Source organism: Microcaecilia unicolor, chromosome 3 (assembly GCF_901765095.1).
Source record: "Microcaecilia unicolor chromosome 3, aMicUni1.1, whole genome shotgun sequence".
Taxonomy (NCBI): domain Eukaryota; kingdom Metazoa; phylum Chordata; class Amphibia; order Gymnophiona; family Siphonopidae; genus Microcaecilia; species Microcaecilia unicolor.
In genome coordinates, this window is record NC_044033.1 from 251236448 (window position 1) to 251257107 (window position 20660).

A 20660-nucleotide genomic window follows, 5' to 3' on the forward strand; every position below is an offset into this window, starting at 1 on the left:
AAAGAGAGAGAGAGAGTTTGTGGGAACTTGCTCCTTCTGTTTTGTGGAATGCAGTGGTATATTATAAAAATGCACTTAATATTGTTTATTACTACTATTTAAAAGAAAGATATTAAACAATGACGATAGAGCTACCTTCATGCAGAATCCAGTCAGTCTAAATCTGCATACATTTTCCAGGTCTGTGATATATATTTATTTCTTTGTCAAGTCAGTTTTCAACAGCATTTTCTCAATTATTACCCAAATGCGAACACAATTATAAAGCTAATTAATAAGTTTTGGATGGACTGAATTCTAATTTTCTGTCTCGCCATATTTCCAGTTTTGGCACAGTATGAGTCATCACAAGAACAAAATATAAGAAAACCAATAGACTGCTTATAGCCCATTTAGTTATGTTTAAACAAATGAGCGATCTGCATGAAAGAAAATATGTATGTTCATTATTTAGACATGAAAGCAATAGTGAAAGATTATTAGAAACTAGTAAAAAAGCCCCGTTTCTGATGCAAATGAAACGGGGGCTAGCAATGTTTTCTTCTGTGTGCATGTGGGAGTGTGTGTGTCCCTGCCCTCCCCTCTCTGAGTCCTTCACTGTTACAGAGCCAGGGATTTGATTTCGTGCTCTGCTGTTTTCCTTCACTGCCTGTGTTACAGAGAGGGCGGGGCAGACACTCATAGGGAAACCGAATATCTCGCCCCCTTCACACTTCCGGCTGGAGGCTTCATAGAACGTTGTTGGTGTTGCTTTTTATATAGAGAGATAAGGGACTGCCTATGCGTGGTCCATCTGTGCAAAGTCAAAAGCTGTTCCAGTTGGATAGGCAGTGCCGTAAAAGTGGAGGGCAAAATATTTTTTTATTTTTACTTATTTGACAGCTTTTTAATTTATTTGAAAGCGTTCCATGTGTAGAGATAAATATCATGAAATAAAAACAGCTTCAACAGCTATTGTAGCTGGTGGAAACAGCACTGATAAAGGCTGTATTTTTCTGCACTGTTCAATAAAATACAATAATATCTCATCTCTTTTGTAGAAATGGATTATTCTGTTTTGAGCAGGTTTCAGGGACAAGCGTTTGCTTTGCTATTGTTTTGGGTGTACTTGTGACTCCGCCTACTGGCTTCAACCCATATAAGGGCTCCTGTTCTCAATCTAGCCTGCTTGACGATTCCCACAATGCACCTGATTATTGTCAGTAAAACCCAGGACTGGGCTCCAGTATTCCTCCTGGAACTGAACTGGATCACTGACAGGTCTGAGCATAGGTGCTGGAGCCCTTCCCCCCCCCGATCCCCTCGAACACCCCCCCCCCCGCCCCTCTCCGCCCTACCCCCTCCACTTCTTAAAGGCAGGAGAGACACCTAATCACTCCTGCCTCTGGCGTCGCCATCTTTCAAAAGGGCAGCTGAGTTCCGACCTGCGGCGTTACATCATGACGCACAGCTCGGGGTCAGCGTAACCATATTAAGGACTGCTCGGAACGTTTCCTTATTTGGCAGTCTGACCACGAGCGGTACGTCATGACGCAACGCTAGAGAGGTCAGCCACGCTACCCCCCCCCCCCCCTTTTTTTGAAAGATGGCGGCGCCGGAGGCAGGAGCGATGCCTCGCTCCTGCCTTTAAAGGTGCGGATCCGGGAAGCCGAGAGATATGGGGGGGAGGGGCATAGTGATGCAGATGCGCATGCTGGACCGGGTTGTGAGCGAAATAGAAGGAGGGAGGAAAATTTGGACCTGGTGGGGGAGGGGAGAGGAGAGAAGGAGGGAGGGAGGGAGATGCTGGACCTGGTGGGGAAGGGAGAAAAAGGGAAGGAGGAAGGGAGATGCTGGATTTGGGGAGGGGAGAGAAAGAAAAGGGGGGTGGGAGATGCTGGACCTGGTGGAGGAGAGGGGAAAGAGAGAAGGGAGGGACATGCTGGAACTGGTGGAGGGGTAGGGGGAGGAGGGCGAGAGATGCTGGATCAGGTGGGGCAGAAGGAGGAAGAGGGAGATGCTAGACCTAGGGGAGTTGAGAGGAGAGAGGGAGATGCTTGACCTGTTGGGGGAGGGGAGAGAAGGAGGATGGGAGATGCTGGGCCTGGTGGGGAGGGAAGAAAAAGAAAAGGGAGGAAGATGCTGGACTTGGTGTGGGAGGGAGAAAGAAATGGAGGGAGGGAGATGCTGGACCTGGTGGTGAACAGGAGAGAAAGAGAAGGCAAGCGGGAGATGCTGAATCTAGTGGGGAGGAGAAAGAGAAGGAAGGAGGGGGATGCTGGAACTGGTGGAGGGGAGAGGAGGGAGGGAGATGCTGGACCTGGTGGAGAGGGGAGAGAAAGAAAAGGAGGGTGTGAGATGCTGGACTTGGTGGAGGAGAGGTGAAAGAGAAGGAGGGAGGGACATGCTGGAACTAGTGGGGCAGGAGAGAGAGGGAGGGAGATGCTAGACCTAGGGGAGGGAAGAGAGAGATGCTGGACCTGGTGGGGGAGGGGAGAGAAGGAGGGAGGGAGATGCTGGGCCAGGTTGAGGGAAGAAAAGGAGGGAGGAACATGGTGGACTTGGTGGGGGAGGGGATAGATAGAAAGGAGGGAGGGAGATGCTGGACCTGGTGGTGAACGGGAGAGAAAGAGAAGGAATGAGGGAGATGCTGGACCTGGTGGGGAGGAGAAAGAGAAGGAAGGATGGGGATGCTGGACCTGCTGAGAGAAGAAGGAGGGAGGGAGATGCTGGGAGCACCACAGGGATCGTCCACCTGCTTGTGATTCATCACAGAAAGCAGTTACTGAAATGTATGGCCTGAGACGCGTTTCAGATCAAGGCACGGACATCCCCTTCCAGTCAGTGTAGTGTTTATAACTGCATATATGACACCTGTCTCTCTCTTGCCTTGCAGTGCCTCAGTAAAGGTCTCTGGAGATGACTGGAGAGGACCAGCCTTCCTGCTGTATGTAGTGACAGCAAGGGCTGCGTTCCTTCGTTTTGCAGCCGATGCTTAAGGCAGCCCTGAAGGGAGGGGAGAGAGCAGACCAGAGGTTCATCCAGGGTTCTGCAAATCCATGTTAATATCACTTTCCATTCAGAAGAGAGCCAGAAGGGTGGATTCACAGCAACTCATCTTTTAAAACTGCTATTCCAGGCTGCACACATCGTGTAAGTCTTCGAGACTCTTGAGTGGAAAGTTGGCACTTTACACTTCATATTTATTTTTATTTATTTCTAATTAAATATCCAGCAGGTAGTTTGAACCGATATTTGCGTTTCTTGCATAGAATTATCTATTTTCCCCAAAGCTCTATGACATCTGGTATAGATCTCCCTGTCCCAGGGTTTGTGTTCAGAGCCCCACTGTCTCTAAGCCGTCGTTAAGGGCCCTGGTATCCCTCTAGGTCTCATTTTGTGCACCCAGCCTGCTCCCTGATGTTTTCAGGATTGCTAAGACAGATTTCATACAAGCTCAGAATCTTCCCTTTCCGCCTTGGTGAGTGGTCCAACAGCCACTTCCATCTGAATAATCCCCTCCTTGGAGGCAAAGGAATCTCGTAGAAGCACAGAGGGAGAGAAAGAGTAGCCGAGGCATGGAGAATAAAGACGGTAGGGAGACCCCACCAGGGCAGCTACGACTTCCTACACCTGGAGCCGAGATGAGAAAAGACGCACCCTTGCGGGCTGCCAGGGACATGTTTTGCGAAGTGGAGAGCAAGCCGAAGGTGGAGGAAGAGGAGGAGGAAGAGCTGGACCCCAGGATACAGGTGATAACTTTGCAATATTTGATTAACGGACAGGTCATTCTCCTGCTGCTGTACTTATAGCCGAAACAGTGATTGCATTATGCATCTACTAGTAAAAAAGGCTCGTTTCTGACACAAATGAAATGGGCGCTAGCAAGGTTTTCCTCGGAGTATGTATGTTTGAGAGCGAAAGTGTGTGTGAGAGAGAGAATGAGTGAGAGAGAGACAGTGTGTGTGTGTGTGTGTGTGTGTGTGTTTGTGTCAGAGAGAGAGTGTGTGTGAGAGAGAGTGTATCCGTGTGTGTGTGACAGAGAGAGTGTGATAGACAGAGTGTGTCAGAGAGAGTGTTTGTTTGTGAGAGACAGAGAGTGTGTGTGTGTGTGGGGCTCCGAATTCCATGACCCCCTCCCTCCCTCTCCTCCCCTCCGAGTTCCAGGCCCCCCTTCTGTCCAAGGTGCAGACCCCCTCCCTCTCCTCTCCTCCGAGTTCTTGGCCCCCCCCTTTCCTCCGAGTTCCATGTCCCCCTCCCTCCCCTCCCTTGCAAGTTCCATGCCCCCCTGTCTTCGGCGTTCCAGACCCCCGAGCCTCCCTCCCTCCCTCTCTCTCAGTGGCAGCCCGACCTGCATTGGCTTGTCTGTATAGCAGTGCTAATCTGTTTTTTGTTTTTTTTAAATGCCACCTTCAGGGTTTAAAAAGAAATGCGATTGCCAATGTCGGCTCTGAAAGTTGACCTGAAGGTTGTTCTGCTGTTTTTGCCAGGGCTGTGGAGTCGCTGCTCCAAACCTCCGACTCCTCTATTTTTCTACTGTTCCGACTCAGTCAGAGTCCAGCTTCAAAATAAAAAATTACATCAATATATGGTAAATTTGTCATTTTATACTTGTATATATTTTTTTAATTTTTAATTTTTTTTGTTTGTTTTGGATCTTAAGTACTGGTAAATAACTAAAATTTAAAGCTTAATATTAGAGTCGGAATATTAAGCTTTACATTTTAGTTATTTACCAGTACTTAAGATCCAAAACAAACAAAATTTTTTTTTTAAAATATAAGTATAAAATGATAAATTTACCATATATTGATGTAATTTTTTATTTTGAAGCTAGAGTCGGCACATTTTTACTGACTCCCACTCCGCCTGAAATTGCTTCCGACTCCACCTCCACAGCCCTAATCGTTGCCAAATGTCACTCCTTCTTGCCCGGGCCCCTTTTCCACCAGTAGGCCTCGCAGTGGCAGTTTGTGGGGTGCTGATGATGCCGGGGAGCAGCGGCGACCGTCATTCGGGAATGCGGACCGAGACTGAAAAGCTTGATTCTGTTTTATTTCCCCCTCCCCCCTTCACAGGAAGAGCTGGAACAGCTGAACCAGGCCAGTGAGGAAATAAACCGCGTGGAGCTGCAACTGGACGTGAGTACGGAGACTGGTCTCAGTCTAGCTGGTCAGGGCAGCAGAGTCTAAATATATTTGCAGTAATAGTAGTCTTCCTGTCTGTTCTTTATAAACCAGCCTTTTGGTCAGGGATCACAGGCTTCAGTTTCTCTTAGAAATCGGGTCATGCACACCTTGACTAGCAGATGTTGATTTTGAACAACTATTCCATAGAAAAAAAAGGAAACCAAACAGCCCCACAGGAGAGCAAAAAGAAGCTGGGAATGACCAGGCAAATGTTCCTGGAGGAATAATTGATTGATTGATTTATTAGAATGTATTTACCGCCTTTTTGAAGGAATTCACTCAAGGTGGTGTACAGTAAGAATAGATCAAACATGAGCAATAGGCAAATTACAGCAGTAAAAATATTCAAAAACAATACAAAGTATGGCATGGTATATTATTTACAATGTCAACACAATACGTAATAGAACATTACAGGTGATAGCAACGAGTAAAGCAAAGATGTAACATATAGAAAGGTAAGAAAGTAGGAAGAGTTAGAAAGTATGGTGATTGATTTAAAGAAAGTTGCACATGAGGTCAGAAAAAAGGTTAAATGTTATCTCAGCTAGGGTAGGAGTGGATAAGCATTTCCTGCTGCAGTATATGCAGCCTGAGTACTCCCTGTGTGTGTGAGTGAGACTAACGAGTTAGTTACTTCTTCCAGTAAAGGCCTGGTTGAAGTCCTTTTATTGACAGTTAATTCCAAATTGTGGAATAAGAGCTTGATTGAAGTTGGACCCTACAGGGGCCATGTTTCGACTAAAAACCTTCATCAGGAGCCATGTGTTCTGCACCAAGAAACCCACAAAATATGACTGTACAGTAACCCCCTCCGCTTGAAGATTGGAGGTCCTGTGGTGATGTAAATTGCTTACACCATAAGGGTATTTATTTTGTATTTCTCGTATTTTGTGGGTTGCTCGGTTCGGTACAGCACAGGACTCCTGATGAAGGCTTTTAGCTGAAACGTGGCCCGTGTAAAGTCTGCCTCCAATCAAGCTTTTATTTCTTATTCCACAATTTGGGATTGAGTGCTTGTGAATAAAGGATGGATAATTTATTCCTCCTGGAACATTTGTCTGGTCGTTCCTAATTCTTCTTGCTCTCCATAGAAAAAGAAATCCCCGGACAAGGGACCATGAGGGCCAGTATTGTAGAGGGAATAGATTCAATGGAAATACAAGACTATGTCTCTCCAAGAGAGTGATTGATTTTAATATAATCCCAGAATTTATTGCTCCGCTTAATCCCCTAAATTTCTGAGCGGGTAAGAAAAGAAAACAAAAAAAACATAAAGTACTTACAATTAAAAAAAAATAATAAAATATGAAAACATTCAATTTAAACAATACAAATTCAATAATACGGTTACACAGCAAAAACAAACAATGATAATTAACTGAAAAAAAATTGCAATGCAATATACATCTTAAAAAATACAATTTAGATTACATAGAAGACATCAGTCATGATGAACAAGTGATTAGAAGAAGGAACAGCAGGCACAGGCAGCTCCTTGAGACTCTGGGCAAGTCACTTAACCCTCCATTGCCCCAGGTACAAAATAAGTACCTGTATATAATATGTAAGCCGCATTGAGCCTGCTATCAGTGGGAAAGCGCGGGGTACAAATGTAAATAAAATAAAAAAATAAGAGAGATTTACCCAGTGAGCGGAGTTCCCGGGGAGGAGTGTAGGGAGAGGTGAGAGTGGAGAGGTACTGAGGAGCTGCAGAGTGAATGCACTTATAGGTCAATAAGAGGAGTTTGAACTGTATGCGGAAACGGATAGGAAGCCAGTGAAGTGACTTGAGGAGAGGGCTAATATGAGCATAACGACACTGGCGGAATATAAGTTCTGCAGCAGAATTTTGAACAGATTGAAGAGGAGAGAGATGGCTTAGTGGGAGACCTGTGAGAAGCAAGTTGCAATAGTCTAAGCGAGAGGTGCTAAGAGTGTGGATAAGGGTTCTGGTAGTGTGCTCAGAAAGGAAGGGGTGAATTTTGGTGATATTATAGAGAAAGAAACAACAGGTTTTAGCAGTCTGCTGAATATGTGCAGAGAAGGAGAGGGAGGCGTCGAAGGTGACCCCAAGGTTACGAGCTGATGAGACAGGAAGGATGAGAGTGTTATCCACAGAAATAGAGAATGGGGGAGGGGGAAAGATAAGAAGCTCAGTCTTGGTCATGTTTAGTTTCAGATGGCGCTGAGACATCCAGGCGGCAATGTCAGACAGGCAGGCTGATACTTTGGCCTGGATTTCGGCTGAGATTTCTGGTGTGAAGAGGTAGATCTGGGAGTCATCAACGTAAATATGATACTGAAAACCATGGGATGAGATCAGAGTACCAAGGGAAAAAGTGTAGATGGAGAAAAGAAGAGGTCCCAGGACAGATCCCTGAGGTACACCAACTGACAGTGGGATAGAAGTAGAGGAGGATCCACTAGAGTATACACTAAAGGTACGCTGGGAGAGATAAGAAGAAAAACAGGAAAGAACAGAGCCCTGAAATCCAAGTGAGGACAAATATCGATGAACACAAGGAAACCGGATCTTGCAAACAACAAACTGACTAGTTTGGTGACCAGGGGGATTATTGCAAAACTTGGGATTGAGACATGGAAGGGAGTCTGGGTGTTGGATTTAGTGGGACTGGCATGCCAGTATCGCTTAAGGGAACTTAAACCTGGTAGAGGGCAGTGGTGGATACAGGGTCGAGAGGCTGGATAAGGGAGAGGGAAGCATTCCAAACTGGGAGGAGAGGTGGGCCAGTTTGTTTTTATCTGCTAGCAAGAAGCATCAGCCCCTGGTAAACAGAAAGCAGATGAAAACAGGCGTTTAGTACATGTTTTAAGATTCAGGCCTTGACGGGTGAGGCTGAAGAGGGTGACTGTGACCTTGAATGAGGCTGATAGGTCAACGACGGACCCCCTAAACGGCCTTCCTAGTTTCAAGCTAAAGCTGAAACTTGGCTTTCTTTATTTGGGGGGGGGGGGGGGGTTGTATTGGCCCTCGTTTCTAAAGGTATCTCTTCAGAGAGCAGGCCCTACAGGCCAGGTGAGTGGGGGAGGCTCGCTTTTCTCCTCTTCCTTGGGTATTCTTGACTTTGCTTTTACAGGAAGCCCGGACCACGTATCGGAGGATCCTGACAGAGTCAGCCAGGAAGCTGAATGCACAGGGCTCCCAGCTGGGCAACTGCATCGAGAAGGCCAGGCCGTACTACGAGGCCAGACGGTTGACCAAAGAGGTAAGATGCCCGCACACCTGTATACATTTCCTCAAATTTCCATATCTCTTTCAGTACACTTAACAGACAGCTGAGCCTGCATGGGGCTTTGATGATCTGCTCTTCAGCTGTCTGTGCTGTATTCATTATCAGCTCACTTTTCTTGAATTTTATAGAGGGAAAACTCTTAAGTCGAGCACAATTTTTGTGATTTGTTTTTTATCTGAGTTTTGTGTTGTATTGTATTACTGTGTATGTAAGTTCGTAATCCGCCAAGAATGCAGGATTGTGCAGAATAGAAATTTGAAATAAATAATCCATTTGAAATATTCCAGGAGAAGATCCTGTGCTGATCAGTATACGTCACGATTTATAGCTGTACTAGCCGTTGAGCCCGTAAAAACGGGCAGGTATAGAGGTTTTCCTCCCCCCGCGGTCACCGCCGCTCCCCTCCCCCCCCCCCGCGAAGTCGCCACCGCTCCCCCCCCCTCGAAGTCGTCGCCGCCGCCACCCCTCCACCTGGTCCGGGCCCTCTTCACTTCTGAACTTACAGATCCATTCGCCGAACGCAGCAACGCACATCAGCTGAGCTGCCCCTTCCTCCTCTGCCTGTGTGTGTCCCGCCCTCGCTGACGTTACGTCACAGGAGGGCGGGGCCACAGGCAAAGAAGGAAGGGCTCACTGCAGCTCAGCTGATGTGCGTTGCTGCGTTCGGCGAATGGATCTGTAAGTTCAGAAGGGAAGAGAGGGCCCGGGCCGGGTGGAGGGGTGGCGGCGGCGACTCCGAGTGGGGGGGGGAGCGGTAGCAACGTCGGCGGCGCAGTTTCCCTCTCTGTCCCGCCCCCCCCCCCCCCCCCCGTCATCACGTATTGACGCGGGGGCGGGACAGAGAGGGAAGTCTCTACTGCGCATTTGCAGTGAGTACGGTCACTCGCCGTTTATATGTTTGATTCCGCTGTTTGTGATCATGGTGCAGTGCAAGATAATTTCACCTGCAGGGCAGTGTTCCTTCCCCAGAGAGCTTCCATCTTAAATCTAAGCCCGGGAAAGCTGGCTTTTTTTTTTTTTTTTTTGGCTAGAAATCGCACCTCTGAGTGTTTTGTATAGCACTGTATTGAGAGAATCGTGGAAATGTGTTTTAAAGTAGATTCGTAGGTGTGGTTTACTTGAAAGAAGAAAGGTACCAATTTATCTGATTAGGTGAAGATGTCAGGATTGTTTCTGGGTCAAGATTCAGACTATAAACAGGAAGCGGGGTGGGTGGGTGAGAAGTAGGGTAGGTGGACCTCTCAGAGAAAAGAGTGTCCATAGAGCTCATTGGAGGGCATTTCAAAAAGCCACCCCTACTGCAGACTTTTAAACCAATTTATTTATTTATTGGGATTTATTAACCACCTTTATGAAGAGATTCACCCACAGCAGGTACAGTTTAACATCAAACTTACAATTTTGTTAACAGCATAACATAGAGGGGCATAATCGAATGGGGCTGACTCAGTGAATGGGTGGAGCCAACTGTATTTTCGAAAAAGATGACCGGCCATCTTTGTTTTCGATAATACGGTTGGGGCCGGCCAAATCTCGACATAAATGTTGAGATGGCTGGCTTCGGTTTTCGCCCATAATGGAAACCGAAGCCGGCCATCTTAGACCCGGCCAAATCCAAGCCACTTGGTCATGGGAGGGGCCAGCATTTGTAGTGCACTGGTCCCCCTGACATGCCAGGACACCAACCAGGCACCCTAGGGAGCACTGCAGTGGACTTCAAAAATAGCTCCCAGATGCATAGCTCCCTTACCTTGTGTGCTGAGCCCCCCAAAACCCACTCCCCACAACTGTACACCACTACCATAGCCCTTAGGGATGAAGGGGGGCACCGAGATGTGGGTACAGTGGGTTTTTGGGGGGTTTGCAAAGCACAATATGTACCACCACAAGTGTAACAGGTGGGGTGGGAGTGGGGGTGGGCCTGGGTCCGCCTGCCTGAAGTGCACTGCACCCACTAAAACTGCTCCAGAGACCTACATTCTGCTGTCAGGGAGCTGGGTATGATATTTGAGGCTGGCATAGAGGCTGGCAAAAAAATATGTATTTTTTTAAATTTGTTTTGGGTGGGAGGGGGTTGGTGACCACTGGGGGGGAGTAAAGGGAGGTCATCCCCGATTCCCTCCGGTGGTCATCTGGTCAGTTGGGGCTCCTTTTTGAAGCTTGGTCGTGAAAAAAAAGGGATCAAGTAAAGCCGGTGAAATGCTCGTCAAGGCCGGCTTTCTTTTTCCCATTATCGGGCGAAGCTGGCCATCTTGTGAGTACGCCCCCTTGAAGTCTGGCTGGCTCCACGACGGAAAGCAGTTGAAGCTGGCCAAAATCGGTTTTCGATTATACCGATTTGGCCGACCAGGAGATCGCCGGCCATCTCCTGATTTGTGTTGGAAGATGGCCGGCGATCTCTTTAGAAAATAAGCTGGATAGTAACATAGTAAATGACGGCAGATAAAGACCTGTACGGTCCATCCAGTCTGCCCAACAAGATAAACTCATTCTACATGGTATGTGATACTTTATACCCGAGTTTGATTTGTCCTTGCCATTCTCAGGGCACAGTCACGATCGTAGAAGTCTGCCCAGCACTGGTTTGGCTTCCCAATTACCGGTGTTGCCACCTAATCTTCGCTAAGATTCCCTTGTGTTTTTCCCATGCATGTTTGAATTCCATTACCGTTTTCATCTCCACCACCTCCCGCGGGAGGGCATTCCACATATCCACCACCCTCTTCCATATGTGAATGAATATATAGCACACAGTAATGCATTGATGACAGACGTCGTCCCCAGGGTGGCAGGGCAGATGAGCTGTATGTTACAGGGCATGCTTGTATGGGCAGATACACACTGAACAATAGTAAAATAACCAAGAATAAACATAAATACAATGAACGAGGTAAACTTGAGAACAGCAAATAAAAAACCTAAGACTATCACAAAACAGGATCAAAAATATACACAGTTAACAGCACTGAAGTTACAATAACAGAGATAAAATACAATGTCAGCATAATACTAATGAAACATCTAATAAGCAACGCAATAGAATGTTTTGAAATCACATAGATAATGATGTTAATACTTTTCTATCTAGCTGAAGGGCCAAATGCAGATACATAGATGGGTACAAGATGGGTGGTACAGAGTCAGTTGGGTAAAGATCGAAGCCGTAGAGAATCCCAGCAATTAGAAGCAAATAGTTTTCAGCTTGTCATCTTGGGAACGCAGCAAGGGGAGGTGGTGGTTGTGTTTTAATTGCTTTATTGTTACTCGAGCTGTACATTTTCTAAAGTACCATGTGAACTCCAGCTCAAGCTTATCTCCTCTATGGAAGGCAGACTGCAGTGTGCCACAGGGCTCCCTGCTTTCGCCAACTCTCTTCAACATAATGCTGATTCCTCTGGCCACAGCCCTATCCAATCTTGGTTTCAACCCGCTTATTTATGCAGATGACATCACAATCTCTCTTCCTTTTAAAAAAGACCTAAGCGAGATCACCAACGAAATAAGACTTGGATTGCACACCATGTTAGATTGGGCCAACTCATTTCAGTTCAAGCTCAATACTGAGAAAACTCATTGCCTAATACTGTCCTCACCCTATAACAAATACGCACCCCCAACATTAATCACTCCTGAGCTTGCCTTACCAATATCTGAGACCCTAAAAATACTAGGAGTGATTGTTGATAGAAATTTAACACTGGAGCAACATATGACCTTTACTATCAGACACATGTTCTCTCTCTGGAAACTTAAACGTCTAAAACCTTATTTTCCTAGAGAAGTCTTTCGCAATTTAGTTCAATCACTAGTCATAAGCCACCTTGATCACTGCAATGGAATATATGCAGGGTGCAAAGATATGCTTCTAAAAAAAACTACAAACTGGCCAGAATACAGCTGCCAGGCTAATTTATGGTAAATCGAGATTCGAAAGTTCAAGACCACTGCGTGAGAAGCTGCACTGGCTTCCTGTCAAGGACCGAATCACTTTTAAAATTTGCACTCTGGTGCATAAAATCATCTACGGTGAAGCCCTAGCATAGATGGACACCCTAATGAACTTGCCACTTAGGAACTCTCACAGATCAGCTCGTTCGTACCTAAATCTCCGTTACCCAGTGTATAGTGGCCTCAAGTACAAGACCACCTACGCATCCACCTTCTCCTATATTAGCGCTCATTTGTGGAATGGTCTACCTACATTGGTGAAACTTACTCCTGATCACCCGACCTTCAAAAAACGCCTCAAGACCTTTTTATTTGGAAAAGCTTACGCTCAAATCCCGCCTACCATCTCTAACTTCTGACCTGTCTCTGTCACGGCGTCATATTGATCACTACAACTCTTTCTCTTTTTCCCTTCTTTGCTTTTACCCTTTCTCTCTTACAGTTCTAAGAAATTCATTGTTTGTTTGCTGACTTGATGTATGTTTTTACAGACTGTTGTAAGCCATATTGAGCCTGCCCATGGGTGGGAAATTGTGGGATATAAATTCTATAAATAAATGAAAAATGAAATAAGGGGACAGAGGGGAAAGGAGGCAAAGAGAATTTGCTGAGGGTCAGACAGTGAGAGGAGAAGGGGAGCGGAGACAGTTGACATACAGGGGAGAGATTGAGATAATCGGTGGTCTGCACTTACTAAAGTCCAAGGGATTCACCTGGCCTTGGGGCCGAGGCAAGAATTCACTCTGAATGCTGAACGTGCGATTGAGTCGCTTCGTATTCTGTTTCTGCTCGCTCACGCTCTTCTTTTCCACTCCCCCCCCCCCCCCCCACAGGCACAGCAGGAGACGCAGAAGGCCGCCCTGCGCTTCGAGCGAGCTGTCAGCATGCACAACGCCGCCCGTGAGATGGTCTTCGTGGCCGAGCAGGGACTGATGGCTGACAAAAACCGTCTGGACCCAACCTGGCAGGAGATGCTTAACCACGCCACGAGCAAGGTCGGGAGGGCAGTTGTGAGCGAGTGAGGGAAGTTGTCGGATTGTGTTTTGTAGTTGACCGTGTGCTGAATCAACTGCGGGACGGTTGTGGTGATTGTCTGGTATGATTTAGTGGCGAGATCAGGGCTGCCCCATACTCTTGGCTTTTAAGGGCTGCTGAATTATGGGTAGAAGGTAGGCAAAGAACCTTGCCAGAAATTGAGGAGATAGATGAGGGTTTCTCCACAGTTTTCCAAATGTGCACCCAACAAACATAATCCAAAAAATATTTATTCAGAATCTTCCAAAAAATAGCACAAGATCAAAATTCATATCCAAAAATCTAACACAGTTCATATAACAGATCCAAAATTCTGATGAGTCTTTGTTAGTGCCTACTTAAGCCATAATGAGGAGCATGTCAGAACTTCACTCCGTGTGTATAGCTCGGAGACCACTTCACATGTGCAGCGCCATTTTGGAGATGCGGTCTCCGAGCTATACACAGGTCTTCCAGATTTGAAGCCTGTAATAGATCTGACCCTGATGAAGCCGTACGAGTTGGCGAAACAGAACTTCACTCCATGCTCAAAACTTTGCCGAGGGACCTGACATTCTCATCATTATGGCTTAAGTAGACCCTAACAAGACTCATCAGAATTTTGGATCTGGTATATGAGCTCCATTAGATTTGTAGATACAGATGTTGATATTGTGCTATTTTTTGAAGATTTTGAATAAATATTTTTTGGATTAAATTTGTTGGGTGCACATTTGGAAAATTGAAGGCAGGTGAGCCAGAGGATGGATGAAAAGTAAGAAGCATCATAGAGGGTTGACTTGATCTTAGCACCAGCGAGGCACTGTGGTGTGTGGAAGACCTGGGTTTGATTCCCAGACTTGTTCATTGGGCCAATGGGTTTGGAGTGCCATGGAAGCAAAGCCCACGTCCCTCGGGGGAGGGGGGGGGAATCTTAGCCACTGCCCAGCAGCAACAACTGTAGGCAAGACCAAGGTAACCTCATACCAGCTTCCAAGGAGAGCCATGGTGTGTGGACCATCTACTGCAGCGGCCGGGGTTCAGAGGGGGGACAGTGATTATTCCTGGCTTTGGAGCCTAGAGGAGGCCTTGAAAACAGAGAGCGAAAGAGAAACCTGGCTGAAAAACTGACTTCTGCTCCCTTGTTCTCCGTGAACAGGTGAATGAGGCAGAGGAGGAGCGTCTACGTAGCGAACGGGAACACCAGCAGGTCACCCAGCAGTGTCAGCAGGCCGAAGCCAAGGTGCAGGCCCTGCAGAAGTCCTTGAAGAGGGTCATTGTGAAAAGCAAGCCCTACTTTGAGCTGAAGGCCCAGTTCAACCAGATCTTGGAGGTGAGAGCACAGGAATGCTTGGTGGGGGTTTGGGGGGGAAGAGTTGGGGGCTGGACAAGTCCCTGATATGTGACAGATGTCTTGATCCATCTTGATTGGTGTAGGCAGTGAATTAATGCACCTTGCTGATTTTGTGATTTCATTCTCTTTTCCTCCATGGCAGGAGCACAAGGTGAAGGTGACTGAGCTGGAGGCGAAGGTCTCCCAGGCAAAAACCTGCTATTCAGTGGCTTTGCGGAACTTGGAGCAGATCAGCGAACAGATCCACGCCCGACGTCTCCAGCGCTTTATCTCCCGTCGGGCCTCCCCCGTAGGGGCTGAGTCGGGCTCCCTCTGCCCCTCAGCAGGGCCGGACTGCTCCGCCTCGGACACTGTCTCAGTGCTGAGCCTTCAGACTGTGGCCTCGGACCTGCAAAAGTTTGACTCGGTGGAACATCTCTTGGGCCTGTCTGATGTGGCTAGCCTGAGCAGCGAGGAGATGAGGCCGGAGACACATGAGCAGCGGCGAGGGCAGAGTCACTTCAAACATCACCGCAGCGTCAGCTTGTAATAGGATGAGGCCAAGGGCAGGAGCCTGCCTTGGAGAAACTTATCTAAGAGGAAACTGAGGATGGAGAGAAGGATCTGAAGACAGTGGGAGAGGAGGGAGAAAACAAGGGGGGAGGGGTGGTATTCACATATTGCCTCCAAAGTAGGAATGCAGTGAGAGAAGAATCTTTGGGTCTGAGGTTCCTATAAGACCTGCTTCACCGTGTGTTTCTCATCCTCTGCTCTTTCCCCCACGTTGTACTGTAAGGTGCTAATTTTCTTTCGTTGAGCCCCACCAGACTAGTCCAGAGAAATATACACAGGTTCTGGACTGGTTTGCTGAGGACACTAAGGAAGGAGAAATTAGGTCTTATGTGCTAATTTTCTTTCCTTGAGCCCCACCAGACCAGTCCAGAGAAATATACACAGGTTCTGGACTGGTCTGCTGAGGATACTAAGGAAGGAGAAATTAGGTCTTATGTGCTAATTTTCTTTCCTTGAGTTGCACCAGACCCATCCAGAATCTGTGTATATTTCTCTGGATGAGTCTGGCGAGGATGCTAAGGAAGTTCCAGGTGCTGATCTAGGCTTTGGATTTTGCATCTTGCATTTAACCTCTGTCTTCTTTTCCACCTACCTTCACTTCACCTTTGCTGTTTCTCTCTTTCTGCAACACGTTCTCTCCCTCTGTACCCCCCCTCCCCCGAAGGAGCCTCCTCAGGATGTGAAAGTCCCCACTCCCCTCCCACCCCTGCTGCTCTCAGACTCAAATCTCTTCTGTGAGCAGAAGCTGAGTGCAAGGTAGGTCTAGCAAAACCTTAAGTGACTGTTACACTTTTAAAGCACAGAACTCCTCAGCAGTGAAACGTGCATCACTGAAAATCCTAATGCCCCTTGTTTCATTCTGTAAGTTAACATGAATAGATAACATTTCTTTGAAGACCTAATCATTCTGCGATTCAGCAGCAGGCCATAGAAATACTTTGAAGTTTCACTGCACTACTCAAATCTTTTGTCTCCTGTTCTGCTGCCCATAGTTTTTGTGGCCAAAACATTAAGGCACCGCTGTCGGATGCAAAAATTCCACCGTACTAGAGCTGAAGGTTTTCTTTTAAAAGAGCGCTGTGCCGGCCTCAGGCTTTAATCTTGTGTATGGGCATATGCAGTGCCTGCTTGAGGTTTTGATGAACGTTTGCTCTTTAGCTGGTTTTGCTGTATCTGTGTTTTACAGAGATGGTTTTTAGAGTCCGTGGGTATTGTGTCGCAGAGTTTGCATCCTTCTCAGAGAGAAATCATGCGTTATTTTCCCTTCTGGAAATGTACCTTCAGATGTTTGCACCTCTTTTCTTGCAGGTGCTTTTCAAAATAGCATGCCTCCGTTGACCTAAAGCCAGTCCCAGCTACTTTTTGCACGGGTAGAGGTGCATGCATCTTTCTCCACGCACGATTTACTCACAAACAGGATGGACAATTTTCACAGAAGCTTTTAAAAATTGCCCTTCTATCGGTGTGACAGCTGTATGACGTTTGAAGGAGAACCGCTGTTCAGTTGTGTGTGCTCTTTTCATTGCTTTCCCAGTTGATAGTCCGGATAAAGCAGACACATTTCAGATGTTGTTGAATGGGATGGTGTGTGTTATCCTGCTGTCTGTGGAGAACTTGTACCACAAGTAAACAGCTTCAGTTTACGCATCTGCGTGGGGCTTGAGGATCCACTTCTTAAGGTGTCTGTGCTGTATTCATGCTTTAGCTGTATCAGTGTGACACTTGCATGGGGCTGTGGTGATTTGCTCTTCAGCTGTCTGTGCTGTATTTCTGCTTTGCATGTATCAGTTTGATGCCTGCGTGGGGCTCTGATGAGGATCTGTTCTTCAGCTGTTCATGCTTTATGTGTGTCGGTGAATCCTTATATGATGGTCTGATCTGTTTTCAGCTGTCTGTGCTGTATTCATGCTTTACATGTATCAGTTTGATGCCTGCGCGGGATTCTGATGAAGATCTGCTCTTCAGCTGTTCATGCTTTATCTGTATCGGTGAATCCTGTATGAGGCTCTGATCTGTTCTTCAGCTGTCTGTGCTGTATTGAAGCTTTACATGTATCAGTTTGATGCCTGCGCGGGGCTCTTATGAAGATCTGCTCTTCAGCTGTTCATGCTTTATCTGTATCGATGAATCCTGTATGGGGCTCTCATTGCCTCTTCAGCTGTCTGTCCTGCAATGATACTACTGTATCTGCTCTTCAGCTGTCCGTGCTGTTTTCATGCTTTACGTGTATGAGCATGACCCTGCATGGGATTGTGATGATGGTGAGCAGCAGTTCTGCGTCCTACTTTACCGAGATTAATTCCTGTGGGCATGGGGCAAGGGGCACGTTTGAAAACCTTCAGCAGTCACTCTTTGCACAGTACTGCCAAACGTCAGAGGCAGGAACGAGTCTCGCTAAATTTTTCGGTTCTGCGGGCTCAACCTATTTAACAACGTACAAAAAGATTGGGAGAAGTGGAGCATTAATGGAGGGGAGGGCAGAGGACTAGTGAGGTGGCTTGGGTTTTGCCATTGCCTTAGTTCAGAAGAATTGATTTAAAAATGAGTACAAGTTTTTAACAATTGTGGGGTTTTTTTTTTTGCATTTCTCTTGTGAGCTCAGAAGAGGGTTAAAGGTGTTTCTCTGGCTTTAAGCTGCTGCTTCTTTGAGGGCTTCCTGACTGCCCCTGTGGTGATCCTGGGGAACCGGAGGGGGTTATGGGAACATCGCCTCATTCGTTTTCCCAGATTTCGGCCCAGACAGGATTCAGATGCCCAGCTTTCAGGGTTAGGCACCTAAACTGAGCATCTGAAAGACTGGACAGCTACCACCGTGGAGTTCAGGGCGCAAGCAGTGATTTATTTTTTTGTGGCCCAGGGTGCCTCGATGAAGCTCCCAATTTTAAGCAAGCGAATTGCAAATTTGAATTTTAGGTTCTGGAGTTTTCTTTCCCAGGGACCAGCAAAACAAATGCTTCAACTGTACTGTGTTAAAAATGGGCTTAGCATGCGGTGTTTCCAAATTAAAATGTGCTATGCTTCTTTTTTTAAGGCTCTTTAGCAGATTTGGATGAAAGTCCCTTAAATGCAGGAAGTATGTTATGAAAATGGATCCCGTCTCTGTGCAGCACTGCTTGTACAGGAGCCCCCTGACTGCGTGCACTTGCTAACGATCAGGGGACCACCCCCCCACCCCCAAACCGAGACGGCCTCCCTCTGCTTGCACACCCATTTCCTCATCTTTATTAAATCGGGCCTCGACCCATCCGAAAAGACTTGGGAACCCCGCGCCAGAGGGCGAGAAGTGTGTGCGATTACTCTACGCCGTTTGTGTGACGTTTGCTTTACAAATTGTGATGACCTGACCCCGGGCCGGACCTGCGCCGCACTTTCAGCTTCTCGTTGCAATGACGGCTTCGCTCGATGAGGGCGGCTGAGCGGCCAGAAGCTCGTGTCCTGCTGCTCTGTGTTCTTTTTTTTAAATAAAGAGGTGGAGGACGGGAGAGAAACCGCAGTCAGCGTGGAGTCTTTTGTTTTCTAAATGATCTGACCTGGTTGGACCTTTTTGGGAGGTGCAGACAGGTACCCGGTCAAAATAGCCCCCGACAAAGTAGCACTGACAAGAAAGCTCCAAACAAGAAAGCTCCCGACATAACAGCCACTGTCTGCCCACAATAAAGTCCTTGACAAATTAGCCCCCCGACAAAAGGGCCTGATCGGGCTGGCCGGAATATGGCACTGCATTTTTTTCCTAATAATCTTACCTTGCCAACAGGATAAGGTTGGTAAGACTATGAAAATGATTCTAATATTGTTTGTTTTTTTAATTAGCATGTTGATGGAAGAATAGTTTCTTTAAATAGCAGAACAGATCATGAATACCACTTATAGAATTTTGGTTATTTTTATTTATTTATTTGTTACGCTTGTATCCCACATTTTCCCACCTATTTGCAGGCTCAATGTGGCTTACATAGTACCGTAGAGGCGATCGCCAATATCGGTATGAACAAATACAGAGTGAGGTTATGGTAGAGTAAAATTCATGCGTGACAGACAGATGTAGGAATCTTGAGGAGGAAGAGTTCATTTATGTCCAGTATGAGCTTTGGTTTTGTTGTGTTGCAGAGTTGAGGCATTTAAGTTGGATCGTTCGTGTATGCCTTTTTGAGCAGGTGAGTTTTTAGTAGTTTCCGGAAGTTTAGGCAGTCATATGTTGTTTTCACGGCGTTTGGTAGTGCATTCCATAGTTGTGTGCTTATATAGGAGAAGCTGGATGCGTAGGTTGATTTGTATTTGAATCCTTTGCAGCTTGGGTAGTGGAGATTTAGGTATGTTCGTGTTGATCTTGATGTGTTTCTGATTGGGAGGTCTATGAGGTCTATCATGTATCCTGGGGCTTCAGCGTTGATGATTTTGTGAACGAGGGTGCAGATTTTGAACGCAATACGTTCTTTGATTGGGAGCCAGTGTAGTTTTTCTCGTAAGGGTTTTGCGCTTTCGAATCTCCATATATGAGTCTGGCTGCTGTGTTTTGGGCAGTTTGGAGTTTCTTTATGATTTGTTCTTTGCATGCCTTGTAAATTCCATTGCAGTAGTCTAGGTGGCTTAGTACCATTGATTGTACCAAGTTGCGAAATATTTCCCTCTGCTTTATCTGCTTTCCTCAGCAACCCTCCAGACCGGTCAAGACGCTTGGGTTATGCATACCTACCAGCAGAGGGAGACTGAGAACACTAACTTCAAACTGAGTACATATAACCTGTGCTAGCCCTCTATCTCCAGTATTTTCTCAGTCTCAGCAGAGGGTAGACATGCAGCCTGTGCAGCTTGTCCGGTCTGGTAGGATTTTGTGAGACTAGTTTAATTTTCCTGATTTTCTAGGGATAAGTTGGTGTACAGTAATCCCTGTGCCTGGAACGCTGTAGTGTGCAAGGGGTTGGTAGGTCCGGTGGGGCCTACCATTGTCCCCTCTGGGGTGTCACACCCGGGTGGCCGGGTCCCTCCCCCGACTGGCTCTCCCGTTTTGGCCAGCGTTGTGCCTCGGCTGCAGTGTTAATCCTGCAGCCTTGAGTGCCTTTCAGATCTTAGCAGCAGGGCTCAAATAAAGTATATTGAAAAAAAAAAAAAAAACTCCTCGTGTGAAGAACTGCAGGAGCTGCACTCCGGTGTCTCCGGAGTTGTTCAGCCGGTCTGGGAGAGCTGAGTCAATAAGCAAGCGCCGTGAGTGTTGGTTTTTCTTTCTTTTAGCTTCGCCGGTTGCAATCAGCTGTTTTTTGTTTAGGCGCGAGTATGTCAGGGAAGTTAATTCGTTGCCGGCTGTGCGCGCGTCGGGATGTTGACGCGGCTGGCGGTCCCTGCCGGTTTTGTGGGGAGCCCAAGGCCCCA

General features: G+C 46.9%; 1 protein-coding gene across 1 annotated transcript; it reads left to right on the top strand.

Moving 5' to 3' along the window:
- Positions 1-1572: 1572 nt before the first annotated feature.
- SH3BP5L (SH3 binding domain protein 5 like) lies at positions 1573-15638 on the top strand. The gene is made up of 7 exons (XM_030197786.1): positions 1573-1632; positions 2876-3731; positions 5058-5120; positions 8270-8398; positions 13207-13368; positions 14547-14720; positions 14884-15638. The coding sequence occupies exons 2-7, from the start codon at positions 3558-3560 to the stop codon at positions 15268-15270; spliced, it is 1089 nt and encodes a 362-aa protein (XP_030053646.1). The 5' UTR covers positions 1573-1632; positions 2876-3557; the 3' UTR covers positions 15271-15638.
- Positions 15639-20660: the final 5022 nt, after the last annotated feature.